This window comes from Agelaius tricolor, unplaced genomic scaffold, assembly GCF_023055355.1.
Source record: "Agelaius tricolor isolate 1412-34295 unplaced genomic scaffold, bAgeTri1.0.p SCAF_9, whole genome shotgun sequence".
NCBI lineage: Eukaryota > Metazoa > Chordata > Aves > Passeriformes > Icteridae > Agelaius > Agelaius tricolor.
In genome coordinates, this window is record NW_027269269.1 from 826440 (window position 1) to 839860 (window position 13421).

The 13421-nt window shown below is 36.6% G+C and overlaps 1 protein-coding gene across 7 annotated transcripts in view; it reads right to left on the minus strand.

The window, feature by feature from the left end:
* The window catches only part of FRY (FRY microtubule binding protein), a 223782-nt gene that overhangs the window by 20649 nt on the left and 189712 nt on the right, over window positions 1-13421 (minus strand). For 6 of the 7 annotated variants that reach the window (XM_071433956.1, XM_071433957.1, XM_071433955.1 and 3 more), the window contains 7 exons: window positions 13272-13412; window positions 12340-12519; window positions 11488-11649; window positions 10561-10635; window positions 9344-9514; window positions 3430-3630; window positions 2762-2923 (listed from right to left, as the gene is read on the minus strand). In XM_071433956.1, coding sequence (XP_071290057.1) covers window positions 2762-2923; window positions 3430-3630; window positions 9344-9514; window positions 10561-10635; window positions 11488-11649; window positions 12340-12519; window positions 13272-13412 — 1092 coding nt within the window. Of the gene's footprint in view, window positions 1-2761; window positions 2924-3429; window positions 3631-7104; window positions 7235-9343; window positions 9515-10560; window positions 10636-11487; window positions 11650-12339; window positions 12520-13271; window positions 13413-13421 lie in introns of those variants that run through there. The other variant, XM_071433959.1, reaches the window with a different exon arrangement.

Below are 13421 nucleotides of genomic sequence, written 5' to 3' on the forward strand. Positions count from 1 at the left end.
AAGCACTTCCTGTAGGGATGACTGCAGTGGGCTGCTCAAACCTTTGTGTACATATGCCCATGAGCATGCACATACATGTGCTGGGAATGAATAGGGAGGGAAATCTGTGGCAAGTGGAATTAAACGAGAAAAGTGGCCCTCTGCAGTTTATCAAGTCTGCTTGGAGATCCTACAGATTAATTATGGATTAATTTGTATTTGTAAAAATTAAACAAGACTTGCAACAGAGGGGACAGGATCAGAAATTAAGTAGAATAATCTTTTGGTTTGCTTTGTTTTCTAAGAAAAAGAGGTAGAAATGTTCCTGAGTTCAGGGTGAATTAAATGAATCAGAGCCTGAACCATCGTGAAAAGAGAAATGCAAGCTATATGTCTGAATTATCAGAATAGGAACCAAAGCACCTGGTAAAAAGTGTTAATGTTTCATGCTTATTCAAGAAATAATTAGTAGTAACCAGTTTCATATATTAAATATTAGCTTGAAAGAACCACTGCATTTTCTTCACTGCAATGACAGATTCTGTAGGAGGAAAAAACACATTTTGATGGGATAGAGCAAGGGAGGAAGGAAGAAAGAGCAAACACCTCCCATCCACTGGAGTCTAAAATTATGCCCCAAAAGCAAAATAGAAAAGTGAACTTTGGATATTAATGGAGGATTGTAGTACACTTCCAGAAATATGTGAGTTTAGGTAACTGGAAAAATACATAATATAACATCATGTGAATTTTTGTAACTCTCATAAAATTATCCCACTATCTTTAATAGAAAGTTAGTTTAACTAATTAAGTGCTGTTAACAATAATATGTGGATTTTGGCATTGAAATATCTAGGAAGAGGCTACATAATCAGTCTATTTCTCTCAATTGCTGTATCTATTTAAAGGTTGAGATATTGTTGGTTTTGCTTATGATGCAACAACTAAACATTTTGTAAATCACTGAAGGAGTAAAGGAAAATTTCCTTTGCATTGATGACACCTCTCAGATCTCTCTCAAAAGAAGAATTCAGAGGAAAAGAGAAACAGTAAAGAGCTCAGATTTTGTGATATGAAATTAAAAAGTATATAGCTGTAAGTTTCAAGTTTTCTGACTAAAAACTGGATAACTTCTTCTTTACATTCACTCCAAATTATTTTGAGTAAAAATACAGAAGTATGCACACTAGGAGAAAATACCTTTGAGGCAAAAACCCCACCAACAGGGCATTCTGTGCTGACCAATTCAATCATCTTTGTGACAATTGTAACCTGGGCTGTATTTTACACCAATAACAAATCTCTACCAGGACTAGCTGAATTTGCCTGTCAGTTCCACAATAAATTGCTCTGATTTTACATTCTTCACTTATTTATTCCAAAGCTTTTCATTTTTGATGAATATTGGCATGTGGGACATTAAAGAGATTTTGAAAGTAAAGATTCTAAACTCCCAGACATACACTGAACTCCTAAGCTGTGATTTTCAGTTCTTTCTTTCAGTACACACCAGCTACTGCAGCTGGATGCATGAGGTCAGCTGCAGTTCCCACCTGCAAATGTGTCTGTTCTGACTGCTGCTTCCTGAACTGAAATCCTGCCAACTTCTGCTGTTTATGGTTGTTATGTGGCTACTTGTCTACCAACAGTTGTTTTGACAAATGATAATGAGTTTACCTTCTCCACAGCCACTGTTTGGAGAGGTTCTCCTCCTTTCCTATCCTTACAAACACTTCCCTCCTCCCATCTTTTCTTCCTACTGCAGTGGTTTCTGACACAAACAATTTGTTCAATATTCAGCACAATTCCAACCTCCTTTTCTATGACCTCTTCTGTAGCAGTTTCCATTCCTTCTGAAACTTGCAGTGCTAGCAGTATCAATTTTTTGTGTGGCTGCATTTGGAGGGGGCAAGGGCAAAAAGGAAAGCCAATGATTACAGAAGATATATTCTTCCTCTGCCCCAGTCTCATACACTGCTCTTTCTGTAGAAGTCACTCAATTTAGACATGACAGAGAAGCTTTACTGACAGAAGCCAACAGTATTATCAAGCCACTAATTCACATACCCAGATTGTATTTCTGGAGAGACACTGAAAGGAGTAGGTTCACCTCATCTCTCATGAGCAAGTACTGTTGAACAGAAAATTAAAGAAACCATCCCCATACTGATAATGATTTACCAACCTTGCTTTGTCTTCTTCTTCTGATACAATTCTCTGAAATACAATCTGCTGAACATGGTTGCTGTATCCTTGCAAGTCCTGCCTCCCCACCCCCAGGATGGTTTAATATTGTGGTCATGAATTTAAAATTTCTGTGTGTCTGCCAAAAGGCAAGCACTGAATCCAGGGCACACAACTGTACAATAGGGCCCCACATACAAAAATATTTCAGAGAATACACGCATACACCCACCACATGAGCTGGTATATTGTTCTTTAATTCAGCATGAAGAACAAAAGAATTTTGCCTTGGAATTGTAACTTGTAGCCAGTTCATGAACTTGTCTTCTGATGAGCTTGTACTATTTTGGTGCATATACAGTGCAACATATTTAAGAAACAATAAATAAAATCTCTTAATGAAGAAAGTATAAGTAGAAAGGAAATGATAACAAGTGAAATAGTGCATGAATGTATTGTACTATGCCACTAGGCAGATGAAGCCAGTATGTACTTGTTTTCACAGATCAAACTCTTTATGAACTGTAAGCAAAAGAAGTTGTAACAGTGTTACATAAAATAAAGTCCAGTTGGAAAAGAAAGAAAAAAATGTATTCACCTTGGGTCCTTCAGACACCTGGAGATTATTCATACCAGGCAAAGACACATCAAAACTGGATGTTCCCATGTTAAAATGATGAGGGTCTGCTGAGTTTGTGTCACATGATGTAGAAAGTGAGTCAATATGATTTGCATCCTCAGATGGGGAAAGATTTATAATCTGTTTAAAAGACAACAAAATCACAAAAGAACTGAGTATACAGCTACCCTAACACATGATGCTTTCATGAACATGCAAAGCAGAGAGTGTCTTAAAGTGCAGTGACAGTGGCTCTCTTTGTTCGTATATAGATAGAATCCTTTCAATATTTCTGTCATAAATTTTTTACTAAAAGCATCACAGAAGTGAGCAATGAAAATCTGAAACCATTTAGATTTTCTAAACCTGGAGTCTTGTTCTATTTCTTTAAGCATTAAATACATCAGAAATATTTACTATTGGCCAATTGTGAAAAATTGTCCCATAGTAAAAAAAGGCAAATAATAAGATCTGATGATTCATGTGTTTCAAACTTTGCATTAAAATTCTTGTTTACCTTTGCAAATAAGGGAAAATGCACCAACCAATTTCAGCTCATTAGATTGCACCTGGGCAGAGGAACTAAAAGCCCAGCTTATTTAAACCCACCACCCTATCTTTTCCTAAATTTCAATTCTTCAACTTACTAGGTCTGAGTTCTCCAAGATTTGGCTGGTGGTCAGGTCCTCCTCCTCTGAGGACTCATCTGAGTCCTCATGGTTCATTTTGTTCAGGCTGGGGGTGCTCCCTGAGAGCTGGTTCTCTTCCATCAGCTGCATGTCACACTTGTCCAGGCTGTCCAGGGACCGTCTGCGCACTCCCCAGTTGAAGTTGTCCATGCTCTCACCCTGAAATCAGACAGAGGGTCAGCTTCCTTGGTATAAAAATAATCATATGCTAAAGTTAGCACCAGAAATATTTTTATGTAAAAATATAGAAAAAACTTGAAATAAGCATTATCTTGCTTGTTCACCTGGAGATAAGAGCAGAAGCATGGAAATGGCAGTTAAATGAACACTCAGTCCTTTCAGTATTAGATATTTTTCATGCATTTGCTAATTTAAGAATTTGTTTTGGTAAGTCCACAAATACACACTCCTTGATACCAGTAGAGCAGTGATAGCAAAGGAAAAGTTTGAAAGCAATTTTAAAAGACTTTTTTATGTTTAAAAGTATTAGAAGCACAGATCATACCAATGGTTCAATTGCAAAACTTATGTTAAAGATTTTAGATTCTTTGTTTCATATATATAACCATAATGGTGAGTAGATTTGAATAAACCCTTGCTTCAGACAAAAAAATGTAACACTTCAAGCAGCACACCTTTTAAACTTTTATTCTAGGCCCATATTGCTTATTTTTTAATCTACTTGAATGATTTGAAACTATATTTTGGGAATAGCCTGATAAGCATTGCCTGTGATCTCACATTTTAAAAAGGACACACTCAAATGGACCAAACATTTCATATTTATCAGACTTCCAGTTCTGATCCCACACACAGTTCCATAAAGCTGAGTGCATTAAGCAAATTGTGCAACCATTTGCTTAATGGTTAGGCTGCTGAACTGATAAAAAGCTCACTTGATTTTTTTCATGTATAAAGATGACAATTAGTTTTCCACCCCTTTTCCATTTATTTACTTTATATATTCTCCAGTGGACTGTATGCCTTTTCCCTGATTGCAATAATCTCTTGCTCCATTCCTAAATCTAGCCAGGCTCCTCTCTGGCAAATGCAGGACCACATCCACAGCTGCTCCTGCCATGGACCTCCAGAGGCAAAAGGGGTCTTACACAGCAAGAAAGGTTTCCCCAGAAGTATTCAGATGCAGTTTTGGGTACTTTACCGAGGTGACAACCCTCAACTCTGCATCAACATGGGAAGGAAATTTATAGAGAAAAATGTTTCCTTTTAAGGTTCAGGGCTGCCTGTTTTAGACAACACTCTGTAAGTTGCAATGCTCTTAAACAAGCAAGTCAATTGGTGAAAATTCAAGCTGACAGTGATACTTAAATATTAATTTGAAAAAAAATATAGTTCTGTCTGAGAAACAATATTATTATCAAATAACTGATTATGATTATTTCCTGGGTTTACGTGGATCAAAACTATGACCAGTGCAGTGACTGAGAAAGAGGTCTCAGTTCAGCAAGGTCTCTTAAGCAGAGTTGTGATGTTAAACACTTGAGTGATGCTCTTTAGGGACTACTCAGACATTTACTGAATGGGGACCAAACTGCATAATGTGCAATGAATTAAATTGCAATCTTACCTCCTTAACAATCAACACACTTGCACAAATTGATCTTATTTTGCATCATTGCCATTTAATGCAATGGACTGTGGAATTTGAATAGGAGGGAAAATTCAGTTTCATGACATTAAGCTCACCTTTTCATGAACAAATATGATGAAAATAGAAACAAATATTTTTATGGAAAAAGATAACCCTTGCAATTCACAAGAACATTTAAAACTAAGGAATGCACTATAATGAAGAGAAAATTAAGGTGAAATTGTTATGAAGCCTGGCACATTATTGGAAGAACCCTGTGTTTTCATCCTGGGATTGGTATCATATGGTAGTTTTGTGTGGAAAGAGAACAGAACACATCTGACTTAAGGAGTCAGATTCTTTAAATCATAAAAATGACTGTTCAGTTCCAAGCTATTTATGTAACAAATTCTTTGGTTGTCCATTCTCCCCCTCAAACGCTGGAGGACACATGCAGCACTTAGACATCCTCCACAAACACACCAATTACTGAACTAACAAATGACAAAATGACATAAATAAGCAAGCAAGCAAAGATGACCCTTATCCTCAGGATGCCTTGTAAAGCCATCAGTAAATTTAGCAGCCCATGTCTATGGAAATATTTCCTGTTGCAGTTTTATTCTGCAATGCTTTAAAGAAGGAAGCCAGCAAAAAGAAGAAAAACAAAAGGGACACTTCCAAGTCATGCAGTTATAAGGGGTAGTGGATTAAAAGTTAGGGAAAGGGGATGAGACCTTATAAGTCAAATACCCATAGCATTTGGATTAGTGAAAGTTTGCTACAGGGGCACCCAGAACCATACTGAATTTAAACAAGAGGTCATCAGATGTCTATGAAGATAGAGTTGTTTTTGTAGTCTATTTAGCAATCTTTCTTCCACAGTTAACAAGAAAGAGCAAAGATGTATTTGAGAGGCTGTTCATTTCTATCTACAGCAGGAGCAAAGCCATCTCCCATCTGAGAAGTCACCAGTGGTACACATCAAGTCAGAGGAAAAGTCACATTCTAAGTGTGTGTGGCCAGCAGGGAGCAGGTACCACACAGAACTTCCTACAGTCACCACCCTCAGTAAAGGAGCAGATGTGCCCTTGCAGCTAGTTCAAACTTTACAACAGCCCAGGGGAAAGGAGAGACAGAAAGGAAAGTAGTCCTGTGTGGGGGAGAGCAGTAAAGTTCTTCCACAGAGGCAGTAAGAATCATGCAAAACCTCTTTCACACAAATTTTCATCCTTACTGTGTTGACAAAGTATGCAAAGTTAGTGGAAACACTCAAAAATTGTAGGGCATAGGAAGAAGCATTGTGGAAGTACATAGCAAAGCACTATTTCCATATGGAAGTATCTCTTACAGCACAGGCATTTTGATACAAAGATTTTTGGGGGTTGTGTTTGCATAATAACTGATATACAAACTATCAGAAACAGATATGCAAAATCCTGAGGTTGCTGATTTCTGAATTATTTGTACAACTCATTGAATTCTCTATCGTTTCAGTTCTCTCTATGCATTGACAAACTTAAAATTTAGGTCCCAAACTGGCAATGACTGATGTGTCTTTTCAGCTTTCCTCACAGGGTAAATGAGTCCAGAAAAGTTGGTAGGACCATACAGCTGTATTAATTTAGGCTGTAGAAATTAATTAATTTATTTGTTCAATTAAATTGAGTCTCATAGCAATGATGTAAACTATCTTAAGAGGTCTCAGATATCAGCTTTAGGAAGATGCTAACAGGAGACAATATGCCACAACAGAAAAGGTAGAAATTATATATAATTAGCCCCTAATAACAAGTGGCCCAAACTCTATAGATAATTGCGTTTCTACACATTCATCATGCACAAAGATATCACAAGGAGAAAGGGCTCAGTTTGAAAAACACTGATACTAGAATTAAGATCTTTTAAAATTTGTGAAGACTGTTGAACATGTCAAAAACAAACTTAAAATGAAGCAGAATGTTTGAAAATCACCTCCAAAGTATTTCTAATACAAGACAAAAAATGAAGCACCTGTCAGAATTGCAAGCACACACACACACACTCACCTACACACACACTGAAGGGGGGAGGCAACAGCAAAACTATGATGTTATTCTACAATATAAATTTGCAAGAAGGCATACATATGCTGGCACATCTGAGTTCAAGTAGCATTCTTACCTGAAGTTCCTGGGTAGCAGATATAACAGATAGAAAAACAAATAGAAAGAATCTATGTAAAATCACTGCATCAAAGACATCATAGACAAACATTTGCCTACAATTTTAACAAATATCATCACAGAAACTTCAACTCTTCCTTTTAAGTCTGAAAATAACTATTTCTTGCTTTCACATCTTTAGGAAATTTCAATCAAATATACCTTGTTGTCTGGGGATGATCCAAGCATCACTGGCCTGTTAAAATCATATGCACTTTTTTGAAGGACTGATGTTGCTCTTGCTAGCTTTAGTTTTCTGACTGTTTTTTCATTTTTATGAATGTACCACACTCAGATATGATGTAAATGTTGCAGTTTCAACTCAGTCATTAGAGAAGTAGCCTTTTACACTAGGTCTAAGTTTATTTTTAAAACAGTAGTAAGCCAAATCTGAATTAAACTTTGGAATGCAATACGTGGCAATTAAAAAACCACTAAGTGAAACTCAACATTTCTAATTTTACTTCACATAAAACTAGAGAAGCTTGATATCTGTGTCATGACCAACTTAAGGCTGTAAAGATATCAATTAATTTAGGCCTCAGTCTTGAAGCTGGCCACATGTGTAAAAAAAATCTTTGCAGAGTCACAGGCCATGAAAGTATATTTATTTTAAAAGGAATTTTTGTGCACAATTATTTATACTCTCTATATAATTTTAAGTGGTGAAGAGAAATAAGAAATTCCTGAATTTCAGTGGACAAAAAATTATCAAGTGATCTTCAGTCAAAATTGCAGTCCTACATCCTTGTAATATCCTGAAAGCTTTTAAGACACAGAAATTACTGCAGCCCGTGCATTTTTGCCAGACAACATGGCATTATTGTTTTATCATTCATCCTTGTTCAGAACCTTGAAGCTCCTTCAATATTTCTCTAATGTATTTTCAACCATTGCTGCCAACTACCCTTTCAGGGTTTTTTTTTCCTTCTCTTTTTCTTTTTTTTTTTTTTTTTGGTGGGGTTTGGGGTTTTTTTGGGTTGTTTTTTTTTTTCCCTTAGCAAAGTAATGGGCATCTGTGAGCCAAGACTACTAATTTTGATACAGAAATTCCTGCTTTGGGAAAATAAGGACTTTGGGACATTTTTTTTCCCATTCCTTCATCCTTTCTCTTCATTGGAAAAAAAAATCAGATGTATATGAGTTCACACCTGAGTGTTCTGTTTACCTAAAATTATTTTACTACTGTAATACAAATAGGTAGAAAAAAGAATATTTCTTCCTGTACACATGTTCTTCTCAGGGCTAAGAGTGATGACTGAGAGAATTCATGTTAAAAACAAGTCCACAATTAAGACATCTGAGCCTTAAGTCCTTCAAAACAATTTCTGAATTTTTAACCAGCAACAAAATTGTTAGACTTGTTTGGCAACAGATATTAATTTTTGGTTTTTCCTGATCAAATAGAAAGAAATACCCCAAGTTTGATGTTAGCAAGGTTAAAGGGTGTAGCCCCCCAAAATTTATCAGTTTTTCCCTTCAGCAGTTTCAGCTCAAGGTGAGCTAACAGCCTTCACCTGTCAAGACTTGATCTGGGTGCTGAGGATTTTGTTTAGCTCCTGCATGAAATGATGAAATCACAGACACCTCAGCAGAGTGGAAGGTACATCTCTAAGTGATTTCATCGGCAGCTGCAGGAATAACAGCAGCCTGAAGGCCTGAATTAATGTCTCAGAGGGTTCCTTATGAACCAACAGATTTGGAACAATTTCATTTTATACATTTTTAATCAGGAGATATATATATATTTTCTTAACAATTTAATTTTTTATAAATTTTATTTAAAATAAGTTCACTTAAAAGTAAGTTCACCAAAAAGGTACTAGAACAGAGGCTTTATTTTCCACTACCAGTTTTTCAGTGTTTCCTAAAGCAGATTCAGAAAGGAAGGGTGTGGTAGTCTTTTTACTGTTGCGCTACTGAAATAAACACTAAGTCAAGATCATAAATAATCTGAACCTAAAAGTACATTTATAGCTACACAGTTAAGTTTTATGTTACAAGAAGAGAAGTGTTTAGCAGAAGGAGTATAAAAGTGTTTTAATAAAAAAGCCGTTTCAGAGAAAATATACTGTACCTCCCCATCTTCCAGCTCAACATCTAGGAAATCAAAGTCCCTAAAGACTCTGAATTGCTGTTCACTGTTTGAATCATCCATGTTCTCCTGCTCCCTTGCTCCGTCTTCTGAAGAGACCAAGCTCGTCTGGTGCTCAATCAGATCCAAATCACCACAGGAAGAAAAAATCACCTACAATTCAAAGGATTTCTTTTGTTACAAACTGTTCCCTCTGGTTGTTTCTTCCTAAAAGCTGTAATTGGTTATTCAGAAGACTGTATTTCCAGTACACACCTAATTCCTTCACTGAGTATTTTTAGAACACTCTTTATTATTTATGTTGGACAGGTGCCTTCAGATTAAACTTGTACAAAGAAACAACTTCATACTGTGGGAACACATCCAAGAATATTACAGCTACCTCCTAAAGGCTGCAGATTGATGTTGCCTGGATGTTTGTATACATGTATAGGAACAAAATTCAGAGAACTTAGCAGAGAAAATACTGTCAAGGGGATGATACAATAAGTTCATTTAAAAAAACCCTCCAGCAGTTAATAAGTTGTTAAAAATATGTCAAGATTAGAAAATACAACAAGCTGTATTTTTTTCTTTCCTACTGAGTATATTTGCAATTTAGTTGCACAAATTAAACAGTTCCTGTCTTGCAGAAACAAAGGACCTGTTCTCCATTATAGAAGTGACATATACCATGTTCAAAAACATTCAGAAGATTTTCTTTTTTGCTGTAGAAAATATTTAATAAATAGTTTAAGAGTTTCCCACCCTGGGTGATCAATCACCCTTTTCCTGGCACCAGATAACACTAATTTTTAAAGAGTAACATCAGAACTAGTGTCTAATGGAAAAATCAGACACACGCACCCTTTCCCCTCCCATTTTATTTCTGTAATATAATTTTTTACTTTATAAAGGCTCTGGATTGTTAATACAGAGGTTGTTACTCTCTACCCACTGAGATGGCAAAAGCAAAATCTACAGCATCAGAGATTCTCACAGGAAAACCACACATAGCTCCCAAAGTAAACCTTTGGATTTACTTTGTGAAAGCCATCCACTCCCTGGTCCATATGCTGAGAAACACAGCCTGGGCCAGTACGAAGGTTAGTGACAGCAGTGGCTTCAAATCTGGTCAGCAGCTCTGGGAGATACAGTTCTTCACTTTCAATGCTTAGGACATGATGAAACAGACAACAGGTCAATACAAGGATACTTACTGAAGGGTTTTTACTCAGCCCAACTTCCTGACCACACAGGGAAAGGACATGCACGAGCTTTTCCTTCGTCCTTTTCTAGAAAACAAGATGTTTCTCAAGTGAGCATTTTTTAACCATGCATTCTCCCTGTGGTTAGAAACATACATTAGCAATTTTTAATCAGGAGGAACCAACCAAAGAATTAGTCATTAAATGCTCAAAGGATTGCTTTCAGAGCAACTATGCATCAAGGAAACATAAAAATAGCTGTTAATGATTTTGCTGTTTATTATATTTAAATTAGTCTATAAATCCCATTGAATATATAAAAAAAACCCATTGGCTCATATGCATCACTTCAAAAAGACAGTTCAGAAGCCTAAAACTAAACTTTGTACATGTGTTTTTTTTTTTGGTTTTTTTTTTTTTTTTTGGTTTTTTTTTTTTTTTTTCCGGAATTGGGCTTGAGTCACTGCTGTATAACCTGCTATATCAAAAAAGAGAAAAGAGCAAAAAATAAGCTTACTCTGCATGGCTTTATTTTAACTGGCAGATAAACAAAATCATTAAGGTATTCAAATATCACTTCTAAGAAAATTGTTCTTTTTATTAAATTTCTCAAGAAAACAACTTTAAAAGTTGCACAAGCTATCTACCCTTGCTAAAATCTGAACTCATGTGTCGTGTTTACTTAAATCTGACCTAGACTTAAGAGGTCTGAAAGAGATGCATTTCCTGCAAGCTGAAAGAAAAATAGCTATGGGATAAAAGATGGACATAACTTAGTCCATTTTTTAGTCCAAGAAAGACAGCACACAGGGTCAGATGTTGTGCTGCCACTGCCCCCAGGCTGCGCAGGGCACAGAGGGCACAAGCATTTAAGGACCCAAGCATGTGTTAATTCAGCTGCTCTGACTGCAACTTGCTAATGTATAGTGGGCTACCTACCTGAGAGTATTGGGGTCTCTTCCAGCTCACAGGAACAAGGACATTGGAGTTAGATCCTGATGAGGTTGAAGAAGTGCTTCGGGTGACAGCCATTGCCCTGGGTTTGCCATCTCGCCCAGAAGAGCTCTGCAGCTCATCATAGCGTCTCCCAATAATTGGAGTCTTAAACAGAGAGGAATTATTCAGTAGCACCCTGCTTCAGGATGAACTCAAAAGAGCCATATTGCTTCAGTTGGAGGAAAAGATTATTTTGAAGATCATATACAGGGATAAAATAAGGAGTACAGCAAATTTCTCATCACTTGGTAGGTTTCCTATTTTCCATTGTCAATGTCTGAGTAGCAACTGCCATACTCAGTAGCCAGATCTTATGTTCATGGATAGATAATACTCAAAGCCACACAAGTTCCTGATATAAGAACCAGCAAAAACCAAAGAAAGCTTATGAAGTTAATTTAAAATCTGCACTTCTTGCATATTTTTAATTTTTTTTTCTAAGAGTGCTGAACACTTTGGCCCTTTTCCAACAGGTATTGAAATGCTTTCTTGGATTGACAATAGAATACTCAGCATTTTTCAGAACTATACTGACAGGAAAGCAAATAGTACCATATGCCTTTTTATGCTTGCATTTCCTTTTAAACTCAACAGCTCACTATTATCTGTATGAAATAATCTATAATCCTGCAAACAGTTCTGCAGCTTCTTAACAATAAAGTGAGTTGCCCAATAAAGGCACTAGGACCAATCAGTTCTATAAAGGTACAAGGGTTTGCAGGATAAAGACTGCTGTAAGAGAGTCCAGTGAGAAGACAGAATTAAGGTGTTAAGAAACAAAACTACAAAAAATACCTCTGAAATATCAAAATGAAACTCCAAAGTTTTCCCTGGTAGCTCCTTGGAGGCACTGTTCCACACTCGATGTATTTCCATTTTTGAAAGATCACTATGTTGATAGGAAGGTAGAACTAAACTGGCAGAACGAGAAACTACCAATTTCAGGATATTCAAGGCTTCTCTCCAGTGAATGCTCTAAAAATAATATATTTACTCAGCAAACAGAAAGTGAGATTCACACACATTCAAGATTATTTACATTTTACAGTTGTATTTTTTACCACATAATTAAAATGAAAAATTGGAATATCTGTATTCTTTGTCTCTCTTGGCCAGTGACAAGGTGTCTGTGTAATTGCAGAATAATTTCAACATCAGAGACCAAGACTTGCCTAAGGTGTCACTGTTAGGGAACTGGCCCACAATCTGGGAGACCTGTGGATAAAGTCAACTTGGCAGAGGATTTAAAATCTCCTAGCTGAATGTCTTAATCAGCATGAATAAATATAAGGGCCATAGCAAAATCCCCATTTAACAAAAAAGGAGACTTGACACAGGTTTTTACCTCTGTGAATTCCTAGTACTCCCATGTATTTTTCACTTGTCAAGAATTAGGTACAGAGGGTTCTGAAGAGAAGGGCTTAAGCCACACTTCCTTTGTGCTAGTAATTAAAGAATGGTCACTCAGGCTCTGAGTGGTATTAAGGTTGCTCTGAGGTACTCCAAGGCTGAAGCCCAACCTTCCCCCATGGTGAAAACACAGCTGGGAATCTTCTCTGGGATTCCACAGGCCATGAGACATCAGGATGTTTACAAACTTTGTACCACACTAAACACTTGCAGCCCTCCCTGCTAATCCAGTCTTAAACTCGCACACAGAAAATCAACTTAGGAGAGTAAATGCTGCTAAGTTCCTATAGTAAATATAGAAACAGTATGGTATTTACCTGTACGTATTTTTCAATGGTTTTTAGCACTTCCATGTTAAACTGCTTCACAGGAATAGCTGACAGGTCCATATAACTAAGAAGACTGTAGATCATCTGTAAGAGGGACTGTTGCATACTAGGAAGGCCCTTTTCTAGCAGCTTTTAAAA